Consider the following 18,833-nt stretch of genomic DNA (forward strand, 5'->3'; position numbering starts at 1 on the left):
TAACGACTGAGACATTTGTATTAATAAATAGCTTGGGGAAGACGTGGTTGTATCATAGTACAATATAGTGGTTTCTTTGGTTTTTTTTTTTTAATATATGTAAGAATAATACCCTGTGTTCTAATTGTCAGTAGGAAAGAGACACTTGAGCAAGAAATTAACTTGTTATAAAATTTTAAAGTGGAAAAAGACTTCACACCTTCATATAATATCTTACCCAGTGCTTTTGAGTCCCTTTTATGTTCATTAGACTTTGCTACTTTTGTATATTCACTGTAAACGGCCTAGAACAGATAAGGAAATTATCAGATTACAGTGTTGTCCACTACAGGTTAAAGAACTTATTAGAAAGGTCTTTGTTAATATAGGAAGAAAGTCACAGAAATTTTCATATCTCAAATAGCAAATTAATGTTAATAGGAAGAATGATTAAGAAATTAATACATTATGCTCACCATTGTCAGTGTTAATTGTAATATTGGAGCAGCTCTTCTCAACATGAGTTCTGCAAGATAATGAAAGTCATAAGGCAGGGTATCTGAAAATACAGTGTTTGGATCCCTAGGAGATCCTGAGATAACTTTAGGGACTGTTATTTTCACAATAATTATAAAAAAGAATAAGACTTCATTTGCCGTTTTTTAAAAACTGTGTTAGCATTCACATTGATGTTGCAAAATCGGCTGGGTAAATTACTGGCACCTTAGCACAAACCAAAACAGTGTCACCAAACTAATGATACATTGTATATATGGTATATACCATTTTGCAATCAAAGACAAAACATCATTTCTCTTTAAGAATGTCCTCAGTGAAGTAGTAAAAAAGTTTTCTTTTATCAACTTTGAAACCTTGATTAACAAAGACTGGGTTAAAGACTGGCTTATTTCCTACTTTGTATAAAGAATTGTGCCATATATTATGGAAAATACTGTGTGCAAGCATGTGGAATAATTGCTGCTCTATAAGAAGTTTAGAAGCTAATTGGGAAGACAAAACTATATAAAGAATAGTGATGCTCAACAGTAAGTATAGCTGTATGCCATGTAAATATTCTTGGAATTTAGAGAGAGTAGCTCAGATGGTTAAGAATCTGCTTGCAGTGCAGGAGACCTGGGCTGGAAAGATCCCCTGAAGTAGGGCATAGCAACCCACTCCAGTATTCTTGCCTGAATCTCTCCCCATGGACAGAGGAACCTGGTGGCCTACAGTCCATGGGGTAGCAAAGAGTCTGACACAACTGAGCAACTAAGCATACACACACAGGTTGTATAGATAGAGTTTGAATAGACAGAAAAGAGAGCACTCCAAGTGTGGGAAATAGGATTTGAAGAGCCTGCAAATTAGATTGAAATGTTGGGACAGACAACTGATCCTTGAATTACAGAGAATTAGTTAGACAAATAAAATGGAGTCAATTTGTGGAATGTTACAAAGCTCAGTCAGGGAGTTTACATTGATAGGATAGTAAATTAGCAGCTATCACTTGGTTTATATAGGGGAATAACATTTCCTTTAGTTGTTGAGAATGTTGTTGAGATTTTATGGTCTCTAATTTAGTGTACAGTGAAAGTGAAGTCACTCGGTCGTGTCTGACTCTTAGTGACCCCATGGACTGTAGGCTACCAGGCTCCTCCGTCCATGGAATTCTCCTGGCAAGAATACTAGAGTGGGTTGCCATTGCCTTCTCCAATTTAGTGTGTAGAGTAGGATAAAGAATTAGAAACTGGTATCAGCTATAAACTTGTACCAGCACTTTTGTCCTAACTTAAAAGAAGTGGTAAAGTGTTCATGTCTTTATGGTTGTTAGAACCATATGTAATCATTCATGTCTACCATTTTTCCTAATTATTAATAATTTCTGTGAATTTATAAATCAATCTTTTTATAATAGACAAAATTGCATTATGTAAATTTTAAAAGTAACTTTCAAGAAGAGTGTGGCAGATATTCAGGTTATTGTAATCAAATGTGAATTTGAATTTATGTTTCATTAAGTTTCATAAGGAGTATGTATATCTCTTACAGGAAGCTTTTGTCCAGTGATCGAAATCCACCAATTGATGACTTAATAAAATCTGGAATATTGCCTATTTTAGTCCATTGTCTTGAAAGAGATGACAAGTAAGTACATTATTTTAAGAAATAACTTAGGGTGTGTCCTTTGCAGAAGACTACTTTTTCTTAGTAGTTAATTTGACCTTCAAACAAACAAAAAAAAAGGGCTGTAAGATGGAGTTGAAAAGCCAACGTGAAAAGCAATGTAAGATATGTTTACACCAAGAGAAGGTAAAGATCAAAAGGGAACTTGCGAGTGATATATTTAGTTAGCCTTTAAGCTTTGAAAATTAGTAAGATCTAGTTTATCCAGATAATACTTGAGAAAACTGTTTAGTTAGTAATGTGTGGGTATCTTAAAGAGTTCTTAATAAAAATAAGGACACCTTGAGAGGGTTATATGCTTTTTATACCAAAGAGATATTTTAAATAGTCATTGGAAGTTAAAAAATATAGGTTATATAGATCTTTTACATCAAAATATTTGATACTTTTAAAATGCTGGAAGGGAGGAGTGGTTGGTAGATATTTGGGGCCAGTGTAGAAATTCCTGCTGTTTAAAACAATTTGTTTTTTTTTTGTAGTCCTTCTTTACAGTTTGAAGCGGCATGGGCTTTGACAAACATTGCATCTGGAACCTCTGAACAAACTCAAGCAGTAGTTCAGTCTAGTAAGTTGGTTATTAAGAAACAAAATTGTAATTTTCCAAAAACAGGTTATTTAAAACACTTAGTGCTTTTTCTGAAAGAATAGTGCTATTAAATTATAAAATAATAATTTTGAATTCAGTAACACATAAGGCAGTTGAAATAAGCCAACTTAAGTATGTTACTTTGATCATCTTATCCCAGTTAGTGATATTTTCTATTTTATAAAGTAGGCCTTTGAGAGAATGGCTTGAATTTTTTTTTCATTGTTATTATAGGATTGGTTGTTTATGTTCCAACAAATGTAAGTAGGAAATAATCACTGAGTTATGTTATTGTAACTTGAGTTATTTTCCATGAGTGTTATTTGATTCTGCTTCCTAGGTAGTGCTAGTGGTAAGAACCTACCTACCAGTGCAGGAGATAGTAGAGACGCGGGTTTGATCCCTGGGTTGGAAAGATTCCCTGGAGAAGGGAATGACAACCCACTGCAATATTCTTGTCTGGAGAACCTGATGGACAGAGGAGCCTGATGGACTATAGTCCATAGGGTTGCAGATAGCCAGACACAAATGAAGTGACTTAGCACACACTAAACAAAGAAATTCATAAGTTTAAGAAAGTACTTTGAAAATCCCCTTCAAATATATAAGCAGTATTCTTTGTCTAAGGGCTTCCCAGGTGGATCAGTGGTAAAGAATCCACCTGCCAGTGCAGGAGACACAGGTTCCATCCCTGGGTTGGGAAGATCCCTTGGAAAAGGAAATGGCAACCCACTCCAGTATTCTTGCCTGGAGAGTTCTATGGACAGAGGAGCCTGGCAGGCTACAGTCCACAGGGTCACACAGAGGCAGACAATACTGAATGACTAACACACACACACAGATAAGTATACCTGCCTGATCTCTGTGTAGTTATTTAAATAGCATTTTTCAAAGCAGTGTAAGAAGGAAAAGAAAGAACGAAAGAAAAATGAAAGAATCATGTATTCAGTGCAGTATTATTCTGTTAAATGTCTCTCTATATTTCCTTGTTGTTAAGCAACAGAAGCATTTTCTGATTCAGAATGTCTCATGTGGCCAGGTTAAAGACCTATGTGATACTATTTTACATTTCTGTATTCAAAAGTTACTTTAATTATTAGAGGGTTTTTTTTTCAAATTTGAAGATAATACTCTATAAGGAATTAATTTTTTAAATTTAAATCCATGTTTAATTGTGAACAAAGTTTTATCAACTTAATTTGATGTTTGTCTGTATGTTGAAGCTGTCATTTTGATGGTGACAATTTTGTCTGCTACTCAGAAATTTTGTACTACTGTTAGTCTAATGAAAATCATTTAATGAGAATATATTTTACATATGTATATTTTTTTGATAGGTTCATTTCTTTCGGAATTTCAGCAAAGAAACAAGTTCAGTTTTCAATTTACAGTATTGTCAACTTTTTTTTTCAATTTTTAAAAAATCTAATTGATATATAATATCTTCAGACTTAAATGATAGCATGTATTTTCTTCCTTCAGATGCTGTGCCACTTTTCCTGAGGCTTCTCCATTCACCCCATCAGAATGTCTGTGAGCAAGCAGTGTGGGCCCTGGGAAATATCATAGGTTTGTCTAAAACTCATAATGCTAGTCCAGCAATTGTTGTGATCATGTACTGTGTAATACAAATGCCTACTAGGAGTTGAAAAGGAAAAGCAGCTTGTCGTTTTCAGTTCTAGTTTTTATGAACTATTTTACAGAAATTATAGCTGTTTTAAGTATAAACACATAGTAAACAGAAGGAACATTTTGTTGCTTATGCCATTATATCTTTTTGTATATAGTCAGCTCTTAGTTATTTATAATAATTATAAAATATGTGTATGATTTAGGTATTTTCCTCATCCTCCTTCATTACGGTGGGGTCCATTTTATTCCTCAGTTCTCTTAACTGTCCTAGGAAATGCTAAGAAAAAAGAAGGTGGTAAAACTTAAACCAAATTACAATAGCAGTTCTGAGAGGAACCTTAAGTTGAAATTTTTTATATCTCTTATAGATTTTAGTACAGTAAAATATAGTAATGTTGTCCACTATTATCATGAGGTGGTCCTCATACAAGTGTCTATATGACTGTCATATAGACAGTCTCGTTAAATGTTGACAACCATGATTACCATACCTTTCTGATTTTCTCTGATAAATAATTGCAAGAATAATTAAAGACAGCTCCAGTATTTCAGGAATTTGCTTTTTAACTACAACATTAAGTTTACCCAAACTCAAAAATTTAAAAAGCTGGAGAATGGAAAAAATCTGGGGTCTGAACTGTATTGTGTGCCATTATATTAAAAGATATTTTTGCCACAGATTTTTTTTTGCATGGAAGTAATCAGCCTTGCTCTAATAAAGCTCTTCTTTATTACCCTTTTGGGGGCCAAGATAGAAGGTGAAGTGTGGTTAGTGCCCCACAGTTGTGAGTTTTCAGATGGGGAGATTTCCCTATAAACTGTTCTTGGCATACAATATATTGCTGTTAGGAATGCTATCATTTGTATATCCAGAGTCCCTTTATATCAAATTTTAGATTTATAACTATTAATAGCACATCTTGATCTTTGGTTTTTAATTCCAGTGCCATTATAGAATAAATGGCAAAAAGAACAAACATTTCATCTTCAAATACTGTAGACAGAGTTTACATAGTTTAAGTGTATAGAGTAATTTATAGTCAATACTCTCTGTGCTTTGACGTCAGGTCATCAGTATAAATTCTAGATATTTTTCTCTGTAATGGTATTCCCATATATTTCTTTTTATAACATGAAGGTTTCTTAGAGTACCATTGAGAGAGAAGACAAAAAGCAACAATTCTCTGTTCACAAAGTGCTTGAAAACCTTATTTAGGCTTCTGGCATTTAGATGCCATAAAAACATTTTATAGGTGAGCAGCATATAAACCTGAATACATGAATAATGTACAAAGGAAGTCTTAGTACCTTGTTACACCTCTTGCCTCAAAGACCTAAAATGTGAGCTAGGTTAGTATTGTCTAAAACTGCTGCATATATCAAAATATATGGTTCAAATACAATAAGCAGCATATTGAACCCAGTGCTTTATGTTTTCTGAATTACTTATTGTATTAATAAATCTTCCTTCCTACAGGTGATGGGCCACAGTGTAGAGATTATGTCATAAGTCTTGGAGTTGTGAAACCTTTACTTTCCTTCATAAGTCCATCTATTCCTATAACATTCTTAAGAAATGTTACTTGGGTTATGGTCAACCTGTGTCGCCACAAAGACCCACCACCCCCAATGGAAACCATTCAGGAGGTAACAAGTGTTTTTTGTTTTGTTTTGTTCTGTTTTTTAAATTAAAGTAGATATTATTATGTGTGTATTTTTATCTATGTGTATTTTAAAATCTATACATTTCCTCCTCTTTAGATTCTTCCAGCTCTTTGTGTTTTAATTCATCACACAGACGTAAATGTGAGTAAATGCTTCCCATCATATATTTTTATGTGTGTATATATTTAAGGCTTCACCCTAGTTCAAGAGCTGTTTATACATAGTTTGGTATTTTTGTATTTACTCTGTGTTTACCCATATCACAAAATGTAAATTTCAAGTGAAGTCAAGCCTGTTATTTTGGTCTTGGCAGTAATGTGTGTGCATATATTATGTATTTGTTTTGCAAAAACTGATATTAGAAGTTGTTAAAAGTTTCCAGTTAGTAAGCTCTCAAAAAGATCATATCTTTGACTGTTCATCATCTTTTTATGAAAGCTCATTTTGACAGCTGGCCGGTGAGAGAAACACATACACCTAGTGGTATTATTTTTTGAAAGGTAAAAAAAAAGTATGTGTGCCTTTATGTATGCATTTGTATTCATATACCATTCTTAGACCAAAACATAAGCATCAGTTGTTCTTTAATTTCATTATTACTCTGTTAATTCATTTATAGTGACTTTGCTAATGGCCTCACTTGGTATAAAGATAATTCTTGAGTATCCAAACAACAGGGGGAAAAAAATCAGTGCAAACTAGATTTTAAACATTAATAAATATATCCTGCTCATTCTTTCTAACAAAGAGAGCAAAGGAAAAAGCAACTCAGGAAGAATGAAAGAATAGGAAACAGATCTAACTGCTTATAAAGTCAGTCTAGCCTTCCTTTGTTAGAGGAGCTAGAAATGTTACAGGTAAAAGGAAATCACATGGACAAAACGCATAGCAACCATCAGAAACTTGTGTAGGTCTTCAAAAACACAGTTTGGTATGATCAGTGTGTGACAAACTGCTTCAGTTTCTTAGGTAGTAATACCTTTTTGCTAAGGTCTCTCTAAAGATATGGAACAATTTAAACTTCAAATTATACTACATTAAGTTAGAATTATATTATGTGCTTGACATTCATAGAGGAACATGATCTTTGCTCTAAAGATATTTTTTATAGCTCCAAATAGTCTAAGATCAGAAAACACGCATGTAAGCAAATTTTGGTTTGGGGTTCTTATAGTCAAATTTTTCATATTTTATTTTAAAAGATTTCCAAGAAAGATTAATCTCAAAGTTTATATGTCTACTGGAAAAACCGGACATCTTGGTTGACCTTATTCAGAGCTGTATTGTGTTCTTTCCACTTGTTTACCCCAATCCATTTGAGATTATAACTCCATTTTTCTTCCTCTTGATATTATCTTGAATTTCCCAAGCCAGTTTGCATTGTTCTTTTTTTACTAGCATTAGTAATATTGTTTGCTAAATAATAATGTTTACTAAAAATAAAATCTTCTTGGGTTAATACTTAGGAGCAAGTTCTTAAATCAGGCCATCAAAGAAGTAAAAATAACTGAACAAAACTGTTTCCACAAATCATAAGTGAAATATTGAAATTACATGAGAGTTGTAATTAGTAAACTTATCCATAGACTTAACTTTGCTGACACAGAAAGTGCATATGAAGTTACTTTTGTGAGTTGAAATTTAGTTGTCTCACATGTTTTGATACTTCCTTAGGTGTGTGAATTTTTTCATTCAATGTCTTCTTATTACATTAAAAAATATCCATAGTGCTTTCTTGAATTTCTGAAAGGGAAAATGACAAAGTGCTGTTTTCTTCTGGGGGCTTCTTGGATGTTATAAATATACCATTGATTTAGAATGTAAAGATTTCAAACTTCTTTGGCTTGTCTTTTGACATAGAGTTCATATCCTAGAAAGGCTTTGAAAGTAAAGTTTCAGGCATAATTATTTATTACTGTGTCTTTGTCAATAATTGCATTATTTAGCAGCTTAACAGTTGTTTTTCATACTTTGTTTTGCCATAGCTTCTAATTAGGACTTAACATACAAAGATGAAACACAGTGGCCTGTTGTACTTTGAAATATAATCATAAGTTAATTACTTGAGATTTTTTTTTTAAAGTAGTTTGACAGCTGATGTAAATTATAGTTTTGTGGTTGGTTCATTGTTTTGTTTTCTTAAACTAGAACATGTTTTTTGATTATAGGTCTCACAGGCTGACCTTTGGTTGCTTTTAATGTCTTTATCTGTAGCTATGGGAGACTTGAGCTATTTGGGAAGTTGCCTCTAGTTTTACAAAGCAAAGCAAACTGGTTGGAACAGATGAAAGTACTATAATGCTAATACTGGAGTGTTGGCTTTAGACCAACCAACATGTTACTGATGTGAGAACATCTTGAGTATATTCACATACCCCAGATATTTTTAATGTGTATACATATAATGTTGGATACATAAACTCTTTCCAGCTGTATGCATTTATCACAGTGTCCTTGGGCCTATTATCCCTCAATCTGAGCATTTGGGAAAGAGAATGTCTTTTTCTCATATTTTATGTGCTACATAGTATATTTGTATCTTTGTGATTGAGGAGTGGCTATCAATCTGATTGGAATCATAATTAACCTAAATATCCTAAATATGACTGGAACATGAACATACTTGATATAGACATTCATAGTTGATGATGCTTAGTATATTAGAGAAGACTACCATTCCAGTGATTTTAAGTGAGAGCAAACAGAAGAAAGAAGACAGTAGAACAATCAGAGGTTAGTCCATATGGTTAAAAATTTTTGAAATGAGAAAATATTCAAGGATTATTTGAATTTTTTTTATTCATTAGATATTGGTAGATACAGTCTGGGCCCTCTCTTACCTTACTGATGCTGGCAACGAACAGATACAGATGGTAATAGACTCTGGAATAGTCCCTCATTTGGTTCCTCTTCTCAGCCACCAGGAAGTTAAAGTGCAGGTGAGTTTTTTAATAACATGCTACTATCTGCTTTAAACATGACATTTGAATATGGATAATATCAATAGTTAAGTATTTTTTAGTCTAATAATAACATATCTGTGATGGAAAAGAGTGAATTATTAGATCCCCATTTTAAAGAAGGAGAAAATGAGATATGATTACTACAAGAATATCCCTTTTCCTAGAAAAAAAAGCCAAGTTGACTTATTTGTAAATTACTGATCTCTAACGTAGAGCAGGGCAGTTCTTAAAGCAACTTGGGTAGCATCTGAAATAAGTATTGATGATTTTATTTTTCCTACTTTCCCTATTTTTCTTCTTTTACTCTCCTACTCTTTTTTTTCCCCTATAGCTGTCCTTGTTTACTCTTCTTCACTGCGCTTGGCAAGTTTAGTTAATGCTCAGCATCACTGGCACTGTGATAAAGGCTCTGTACTGAAATGTGCTGCTTAGGGGCTTCCTAACTTGTATTCTTCCAGTTATTTAAAATCATTTTCTTTTTGATTTTTGTTTTATTGTATTATTTTAAAATCCTTCTGTAGAAATATCCCCAAAAACCTGCATCTAGAAAGAGCTAATAAAGAGAAGATGAGAAGTTCACACAGTTATAAGCAATAACTGTCAAACTACGGTGGTAAAGGGAAGTGCAGCAAGCTCTCCCTGTCCTTCGGAAGTAAATAGCGCGTGCTTTAATCGTAGAATGACAAAGAACCTATAAACTACAATAATAGTATAAGGAAAACTGTTAACCAGATTCATTTTATCAACCTTGGCTAGATGATAAAATCAGGTGTGTGAAGCTTAAAGAAAAAAATTGGTTTCCCTTGCCCAACTTTTAGAATTTGTTTCAGTAAATCTGCTGTATTTCCTAGAAATCTGGGCTTTAAAAAGCTCTTTAGGTTATTCATACACTGTCAAAATGAAAACTCATCTCTAAAATTTAAAGCACTTTAAAGAAAAGAAGGAACACTTAGCTAAATTCAGAAATAATTGATTAATAGAATAGTTTGTCATTTAGGGGTATTTGTAGTCTATTTTAAATATTCCTACTTAATTCTTACCATGAAGTTTGCATTTCTTAAGTGTGGTACTTACGTCTTGGTATAGGTTTTTGGTTTGCATTTTGTTTTTGTTTTTTTCTGAATGCATCTTCAGTTTTAGTACTAGACTTTGAGAAGATAGTGCTTAGACTTTTACTTTAGCCAGCTCTCAAAGAAATTTAATGTTCTATACCTTGCCTGATAACTAATATAGATTTTGTAAAACTTTTTAAATTTTTTATGCCATAAATTTGGAATGTAGAAAGAATAATGTAATGAACTATGTAGGTTTCCTGTATATTTCTACTTCCCCTCCAGATTACTTTGACACAAATCCCAGATATTGTATAATTTCATCCAGCTTGCATCTGTAAGAAGTAAGCCTATTTTTTAACATTCACAGTTCCGTTAGAGCACTTACTAAAATCCAATCAGTATCTGATTTTTACTTTTTGCCTCACTTTTTTTCACAACTTGACCAGATCAGTAGGCCTTCAAACAAGGTCAGCATGTTACATTTAGTAGCTATGCCCTTAGGTTTCTGTTACTCTTCCTTTATTCTTTCCCTTATTAAATTTATTTGTTAAAGAAACTGGCTCACTACAAAACATTTTTGAAAGAAATTAAATAAGACCTAAATAAGTAGAAAGATACCTATGTTTGTGGATTGAAAGATTCAGTATTAGGGTGGCAATGGTCCCCAAAATTATATACAGATTAAATGCAGTTCTTGTTAAAATCGATATTTAAAATACAGTGGACCCAGAAATAGCCAAAACAGTCTTGAAAAAGGAATCAAGTTTGGGGACTTCTCACTTTAAAACCTGACTACAAAGCTAGAGAAAACAAAATTTTGTGATTCTAGTATAAGGATAGACATACAGATCAATGAAATAGAATCAAGAGTCCGGAAAGAAACTCATACATTTGTGATCAATTGATTTTCAACAAAGGTGCCAAGAAAATTCAGTGAGCAAAAACAGTCTTTTCAACAAGTGGTGCTGAGGCAACTGGATACCCATGTATATAAAGGAATGAACTTGGATCCCTATTTCACACCATATTTGAAAAAACTAAACTCAAAAATGAATCACAGCTATTATGAAATAAAAACAGCTATTATGAAACATCTGGAAGTATAAACCTCTTACAAGGCATAAATCTTCATAACCTTGAATGAGGCAGTAGTTTCTTAGATTTGACACTGCAAGAAGTCAAAGAAAAAATGCCCCTACCCCCAAAAAAAATTAGACTTCCAAAATTTAAAACTTCTAAAGAGACCATCAAGAAAGTGAAGAGACAACCCAGACAATGGAAGGAGATATTCACAGATCATATATGAAATAGGATTTGTGTCCAGAATACATAAAAAACTCTTAAAACTCAACAAAAAATGGCAACCCAATTCTAAATGGTTTTTAAAAAGTAATATTTTCCTAAGAAGACATACAGATGGTCAGTAAGCACATAAGATGTTCAACATTGTTAGTCACTAAGGAAATCAATCCTGAATATTCATCAGAAGGACTGATGTTGAAGCTGGAACTTCAATACTTTGGCCACCTGATGCGAAGAACTGACTCTTGAAAAGACCCTGATGCTGGGAAAGATTGAAGGTGGGAGAAGAAGGGGATGACAGATGATGAGATAGCTGGATGGCATCACCGACTCAATGGACGTGAGTTTGAGTAGACTCCAGGAGTTGATGATGGACAGGGAGGCCTGGCATGCTGCAGTTCATGGGGTCGTAAAGTCAGACACAACTGAGCAACTGAACTGAATACAAACACAAATCTCTAATGTAAATGTCACTAATGTAAATCAGAGCCACAGTGAAGTACTGCTTTATACTCACCAGGATTGCTGTAATCCAAAAGACAGTAACGTGTTGGCAAGAATGTAAAGAAAATATGATCCTCATACATTACTGGAAAGAATGTAAAATGGTATAGCCTCTTTGGAATATAATTTGACGGTACCTGGAAAAGTTAGACAGAGTTACTATATGATCCAGAAATTCCACACCCAGGTGTGTACCCAAGAAAGCTGAAAACATGTGTTCACACAAAAACTTCTGTATTATCTTATTTTCTTTATGGTCATAATTATTATCTGAAGTTATCCTTCATACTTACTTGTTTATTGACCATTTCCTCGTACAGTAATGGAGGCTCCCTAAGAACTGAGGTTGTATCTGTCCTATTCACTTCTCTGTTTCTAAATCAGTGTCTGACACAACTTGCTCAAAAAATATAGGTTGCCATGAATGAATGAAGATATTTCTCATAGCCTGCCTAATACTCTTTTGTGTATAAGGAGTGATTCCTATAGAACAACATCATCTCATTAAATATTTTTATGTTTCAGACGGCAGCACTTCGAGCTGTAGGCAATATTGTTACTGGAACTGATGAGCAAACACAAGTAGTTTTAAACTGTGATGCTCTTTCACACTTCCCTGCACTTCTGACACATCCCAAAGAGAAAATTAATAAAGTAAGTATTTTTAAATACTGTTTAATAAATAGTATGTGAAGAAGTCATTTTCAATTATGAAATTAGGTGGTTAAGTATCTTTCATATTTTTAATATAAGCTGTCATTTAGACATTATGAGAAAGTAAGATATTTTACTGTTTATGATATGGACTGGTACATGATTTTCCATTTTTACAATAAACCACTTGTAAACAGTGCAAACTTGGCTCTCCTGGAAATGATGAAATAGAGATAATTGGGTGTTAAATGTTGTATGATTAGAAAATTTTAATATCTAAGTTAAGTAATCTTAAGTTTAATATTTTTTAACTATCTGATAGTGTGTGTATGTGTGTGCGCATGTGTGTGTGCTTGTGGAGGCTATGAAAAGGGGGCACTGACTGGTGATGCTGATACTGGAGTGCATCTGAGGCTGTTGTAGAAGTGCATGGGTTGTTGATTACAACATTGCCTATGATTATAGCCCAGGAGCAGCTCACCTAAGTAGCCTAGCACCCTAAAATCTCTGACAGGTTCACTAAACGTGGTCCTGTGATCTGATCCAAAAGAGCCTTCTGCACATTAGGAGTAAAACTTGTTTGCTAGTTTTTTAAAAGAGAGAAAATACTTCCTTTAGTAAATTCATATGTTTAATAAATTTATTAAGTTTGTAAATTATAGTAATATCCTACATAGGACACTAGGCAGACATTTTGTCTCATTTCATTCTGTGTTTTCAAGTGGCTTTTATTTTCTGTGAAGAAGAGCAACTTGTAATCCTCTTGGTAGCAGTAGTACCATTGTGGTATAAAGGGTAACATAAAAAGATCATTGAAGTACATCAGTAAAGCCGTTGAACATCTGAATCTCTTTTATCTTTGAGAGAGATGGTGCAGTGAATGAATATTACAAATAAGTATACAAAAACAATCCATTGTTTAATTTTTGTGTGTTTCAGTCATCATGAATAATTGAGATACTCATCTGTTTTGGCTAGGACTCTTGATCAGAATAGAAGAGGGAATAAATAAGATCTGTGTTTGTATTCAGTTCAGTTCAGTTGCTCAGTTGTGTCTGACTCTTTACGACCCCATGAACTGCAGCATGCCAGGCCTCCCTGTCCATCATCAACTCCTGGAGTCTACTCAAACTCACGTCCATTGAGTCGGTGATGCCATCCAGCTATCTCATCATCTGTCATCCCCTTCTTCTCCCACCTTCAATCTTTCCCAGCATCAGGGTCTTTTCAAAAGAGTCAGTTCTTCGCATCAGGTGGCCAAAGTATTGAAGTTCCAGCTTCAACATCAGTCCTTCTGATGAATATTCAGGATTGATTTCCTTTAGGATGAACTGGTTGGATCTCCTTGCAGTCCAAGGGACTTTCAAGAGTCTTCTCCAACACCACAGTTCAAAAGCGTCAGTTCTTCAGCACTCAGCTTTCTTTATAGTCCAACTATCACATCCATATATGACTACTGGAAAAACCATAGCTTTGACTAGACAGACCTTTGTCAGCAAAGTAATGTCTCTGCTTTTTAATGTGCTCTCTAGATTGGTCATAGCTTTTCTTCCAAGGAGCCAAGTGTCTTTTAATTTCATGGCTGCATTCACCATCTGTAGTGATTTTAGAGCCCCCAAAAATGAAGTCTGTCACTATTTGCACTGTTTCCCCAGCTATTTGCCATGAAGTGAAGGGACCAGATGCCATGATCTTCGTTTTCTGAATGTTGAGTTTTAAGCCAGCTTTTTCACTCTCTTTCACTTTCATCAAGAGACTCTTTAGTTCTTCTTCACTTTCTGCCTTACGGGTGGTGTCTTCTGCGTATGTGAGGTTATTGATATTTCTCCCATCAATCTTGATTCCAGCTTGTGCTTCATCCAGTCCAGCGTTTCTCATGATGTACTCTGCATATAAGTTAAATAAGCAGGGTGACAATATTCAGCCTTGACATACTCCTTTCCTGATATGGAACCAGTCTGTTGTTCCATGTCCAGTTCTAACTGTTGCTTCCTGACCTGCATACAGATCCCTCAGGAGGTAGGTCAGGTGGTCTGGTATTCCCATCTCTCTCAGAATTTTCCACAGTTTTTTGTGATCCACACAGTCAAAGGCTTTGGCATAGTCAATAAAGCAGAAGTAGATGTTTTTTCTGGAACTCTCTTGCTTTTTCGATGATCCAATGGATGTTGGCAATTTGATCTCTGGTTCCTGTGCCTTTTCTAAAACCAGCTTGAACATCTGGAAGTTCACAGTTCACGTACTGTTGAAGCCTGGCTTAGAAAATTTAGAGCATTACTTTACTAGCATGTGAGATGAGTGCAATTGTGTGGTAGTTTGAGCATTCTTTGGCATTGCCTTTCTTTGGAATTGGAATGAAAACTTACCTTTTCCAGTCCTGTGGCCACAGCTGTTTTTTCCAAGTTTCCTGGCATACTGAGTGCAGCACTTTCACAGCGTCATCTTCCAGTATTTGAATTAGCTCAACTGGAATTCCATCACCTCTGCTGGGTTGTTACAGTTCATCAGTTCCTTAGTATTTGTTCAGCCAAGCTTCTTTATAGTCTTAGTGCTTGGAACGTTGTCAAGAAGTTTTTAGAAGGTTAGTTTATTTCATTAACAATTTGTCCAAGGAAAAATTTCAGAAAAGGGGACAGAGAAATACAGATTCTGAAAGTTTTAATTATGAAAGTCATTCCATAGTAAAAATCATTTGGTTATGGTAGGGAGTGCTTTTTCCTAGTTCAGCTGCAGATTTTATTTTTCAGTAAGAAATATTAAAGGAGTATTTTTCTACAGGAAGCAGTGTGGTTCCTGTCTAACATCACTGCAGGAAATCAGCAGCAGGTTCAGGCAGTAATTGATGCCAATCTTGTACCAATGATAATACACCTTTTGGATAAGGTAAGAAAGTCATCATGTTAGTATCTGTGTAAGAGGAAAAGAACTTAATATAACTAAGTATGTGTATATATATTTTTCTGTTTAATTAGAATTGATACAGTGGCATGAGTTAACAGATGAAGAAACTGTAGTATAGACAAATAAACTGCCCAAGATCAAACAGCAAGTAATTGTGCTATTTAGTCATATGCCATGTCATCACATGCTTACATTAACGTTTGGGAAAGACACAGTTTAAAATGTCACAATCAAAAAATAAAATGTCACAATCATAGCATGCGGGTTTTTTCCTGAACACTGATCTGTTATTATCTCTATCCTCTTTTCCTCCATGTTTCTTACAAACTGCTAGATTGGGGTCAGTTTTTTTGTTGTTGTTTTTTTTTTTTTTAGTTTTTTTAGTTTTTTATTTTTTAAATTTAAAAATTTTTATTTCTTACATGTGTTCCCAAACATGAACCCCCCTCCCACCTCCCTCCCCATAGATTGGGTTCAGTTTTCAAGGAAAAATATTTAATGTTCTAATGATTCACATGGGGAGATACAATCTGTTTATCCTACATTTAGTGATAATTTAGATTGAAAAGTGAGCTTAGCTGTTACCAGACTGTTCCACCCATTATTATAATGTTATTCATCATTCTTTCACATAGTGGTTTTTAAGCAGTCATGATGAACATTACCTAGATCCCTTATTTTACTACGAACTGCAAAATGATGACTTTGTAATTGTGTCATTCTTTATGTATTAGGCGTGATTCTTCAGTAAAGAAGATTAAAGAGTGTTTCCTTATCAGCTGTTCATTTACTTCCTTATCAGCTGTTTATTTACTCTGAAATATATTTCATATAGGAAAAGCAAGATAAATGTTTGATTTCTGCTTACTATCATTCAGTCTTTAGAATGACATGGTTCCCTAAAGACCTCAAAAGGAGACGAGTGCAGAGTTATCAGTGTCATTAGGAAATTATGGATTTACATATATCTATTTTTATTATAAGTTTCAGTACTTTGTAGTTATTCTTTCTGATGCTCAGGTTGTCCCTGACCAATGAGAACCTATTTTAAGTTTGGTGCCCATCTTTTTAACATCACTTGAGTATTTGAGAGCTTCCTACCTTTTGGATATGGCATGATTCCTGGGCCTTTTGTTTTGGATGTATTTTCTGACCTAGACCTAGAATTAACGATTTATAGGGTGTCTTGGTTCCCTTTTGTAGCAAGTGGTATTTAAAGGTCATAGTTCAGATACTAAGGATGATCATTGCTGCAGGATTGTCATGGTATGTAGGCTTGAATGAATAAAATAGGAAATAATTTTTTTTTTTAAGAAAATGAAAGATATACATATTGTAATTTTTGTAAACGAGAATTCATAGAAACAAATCATAAATGAAAGAGAGCTATCAGATAACACTGAGTAAGATATTTTCACTACTTTGATTTTGTATTTTTATCTCGTCTATGCTGGAAATCTTTTTGTAGACATAGTTACTTGACATATATTGAGGTATATAATATAAAATCTGCCAAAATAACAAGACCACATTGATGTTAATAACATAACTACTCCACTTTTGGGATTTCCTTGAGGATTTTTTTTCTTTAGGATGTATTCCATCAATGATGTACTTAAAAATAATGTCACTTGAAATAATTTCTATATGTGTAGTTAAGCCACCAGCTTCATATACAGTTTTTTGTTTCTGTGTTTTCTTTTATTTGGGGGAATTGCTTCAGTTTGGGGGTTTTATTTTTCTTTATTTTTGCACATGCCAAGAGGCTTATGGTTTCTTAGTTGCCCAGTCAGACCCTCAGCAGTGAGAGTGTGAAGACCTAACCACTGGACTACTAGAAAATTCCCTTGTTTATTTTGTTTTTGGTTATGTGAAGCATTTATAGTTTCCAAGTGAAAAATAAGTACCTTGTCTTCAAGGTAATACACAAAGGTCTAACTTCTGTTTCTGTCTGTTCTTCCCTATTCTTTCCCTTAATTTTTAGATTATTCTTCTACTGTTTCTTCTTTAAGCAAATGTCTGTGTAAGGTTTTTTCCACATGCCAGGTTGTATTTAGGATCACTGGATCCACAAATAGACATAGATATAAATTTGCTATATAATGCCCATTTACTGCAAGAAAGATTGTGTACTGTTTTACACTCCTACCAGTCTTATTGACACATACTTGGGTTTTCTGAATCTGATAAGTAAAAGTAGATATCCTACTGCAGCTTTTTTTTTTTTTTTTAAGTATGGTTGATTTACAGTATTTAGCTATTAATCCATTGCAGTTTTTAAAATTTTCTTGGTTAACTCTCAAAGATGAGATTCTTAAACCAAATATGACTTTTTAAGTGATTTTTAAATTTATTTTTTAATTTGTATGAGAGTAACCTTTATAAGAGTAGTCTTTATCACAGTCTCATTAATCATGGGTATTTTTATTTTTAAAACTATGTGTTTAAAAAGATACTTTATTTTACCTTGACATTTCTTTGACTAAAGTAAAATTGTAACTTCCTTATTTTTTTAACTGATTTTATTGTATTTTATCATTGACTTCATTTGATATTATGAACAGCAATATCAAGTCAGTTTGTTGTTGGGAAAGTTCACGAAATAGAATCTCCGTTTGTTAAATTGGGTAAAGTGGGTTCAAAGCCTTATCTTTATTATATGAATACATAAAAGCTAGAAGAAAACCAGGGGTAATATGCAGTTGAAAAATCATTTTAGGAAACCTCTTTTCCAGTTTTATCTTATATTGCAGTTTATATCCTTTACTTTCCTTTTATAGGGAGATTTTGGCACTCAGAAAGAAGCTGCATGGGCCATAAGTAACTTAACAATTAGTGGAAGAAAAGATCAAGTAAGTTCAGCTCTTATATATTTCTCAAAACTGATAAGTAACAGTACTAATAATTCTAAGATCTGTGTTTCAATAAATCATAATTTAAGATAATAGCAAGATAATAGATATCCTGTGATATATAAAAGTGTCACCTTGACTTCCTTTAGTTATATTTCATAAATGTGAAGTGTTCACTTTCCAGCTTCTTGGCCTATAAGAATTTTTCTGATCCAGGGTAAGATAAAGCACTTATCGTCAGGGTTGTTTTTTTTTAATGTTAAGGAAAAAACAAGACTTTAGGTTGATAGGGCAGAATGAAACTGCCTCACACATTCTCCTAACAAATGAACAAGAACAAAAATTATCTGACAGTAAACCAAGTAAGGAACTAAATTCAACTTAAAAGCTGGGGCTAGGAACTAGGGTGAACAATGTGAGGTGCCTAGGGCATAAAATTTAAAGAAACACTTAACTCTCTGAGTTGTGCAGGTAACAGAGCTTTACATTGTGCCAACTGGCAAAAGAAAATGAGTTTTATTTATTTTTTATCTTCTGGCCACACTGCACACCATGT

General features: G+C 33.8%; 1 protein-coding gene and 1 non-coding gene across 2 annotated transcripts in view; both read left to right on the forward strand.

Moving 5' to 3' along the window:
• KPNA4 (karyopherin subunit alpha 4) overlaps positions 1-18,833 on the forward strand; it is a 63,690-nt gene that overhangs the window by 32,609 nt on the left and 12,248 nt on the right. The window contains exons 6-14 of the mRNA XM_015092573.4: positions 2,029-2,124; positions 2,643-2,728; positions 4,232-4,318; positions 5,859-6,028; positions 6,143-6,187; positions 8,854-8,985; positions 12,396-12,524; positions 15,303-15,407; positions 18,206-18,277. Coding sequence (XP_014948059.2) covers positions 2,029-2,124; positions 2,643-2,728; positions 4,232-4,318; positions 5,859-6,028; positions 6,143-6,187; positions 8,854-8,985; positions 12,396-12,524; positions 15,303-15,407; positions 18,206-18,277 — 922 coding nt within the window. The remainder of the gene's footprint in view (positions 1-2,028; positions 2,125-2,642; positions 2,729-4,231; positions 4,319-5,858; positions 6,029-6,142; positions 6,188-8,853; positions 8,986-12,395; positions 12,525-15,302; positions 15,408-18,205; positions 18,278-18,833) is intronic.
• Positions 12,739-13,071, forward strand: LOC114111379 (small Cajal body-specific RNA 7). Its single transcript, XR_003587446.1, has one exon. It is a non-coding gene; the product is annotated as a small Cajal body-specific RNA 7 (non-coding RNA).

Source organism: Ovis aries, chromosome 1 (assembly GCF_016772045.2).
Source record: "Ovis aries strain OAR_USU_Benz2616 breed Rambouillet chromosome 1, ARS-UI_Ramb_v3.0, whole genome shotgun sequence".
Lineage (NCBI taxonomy): Eukaryota > Metazoa > Chordata > Mammalia > Artiodactyla > Bovidae > Ovis > Ovis aries.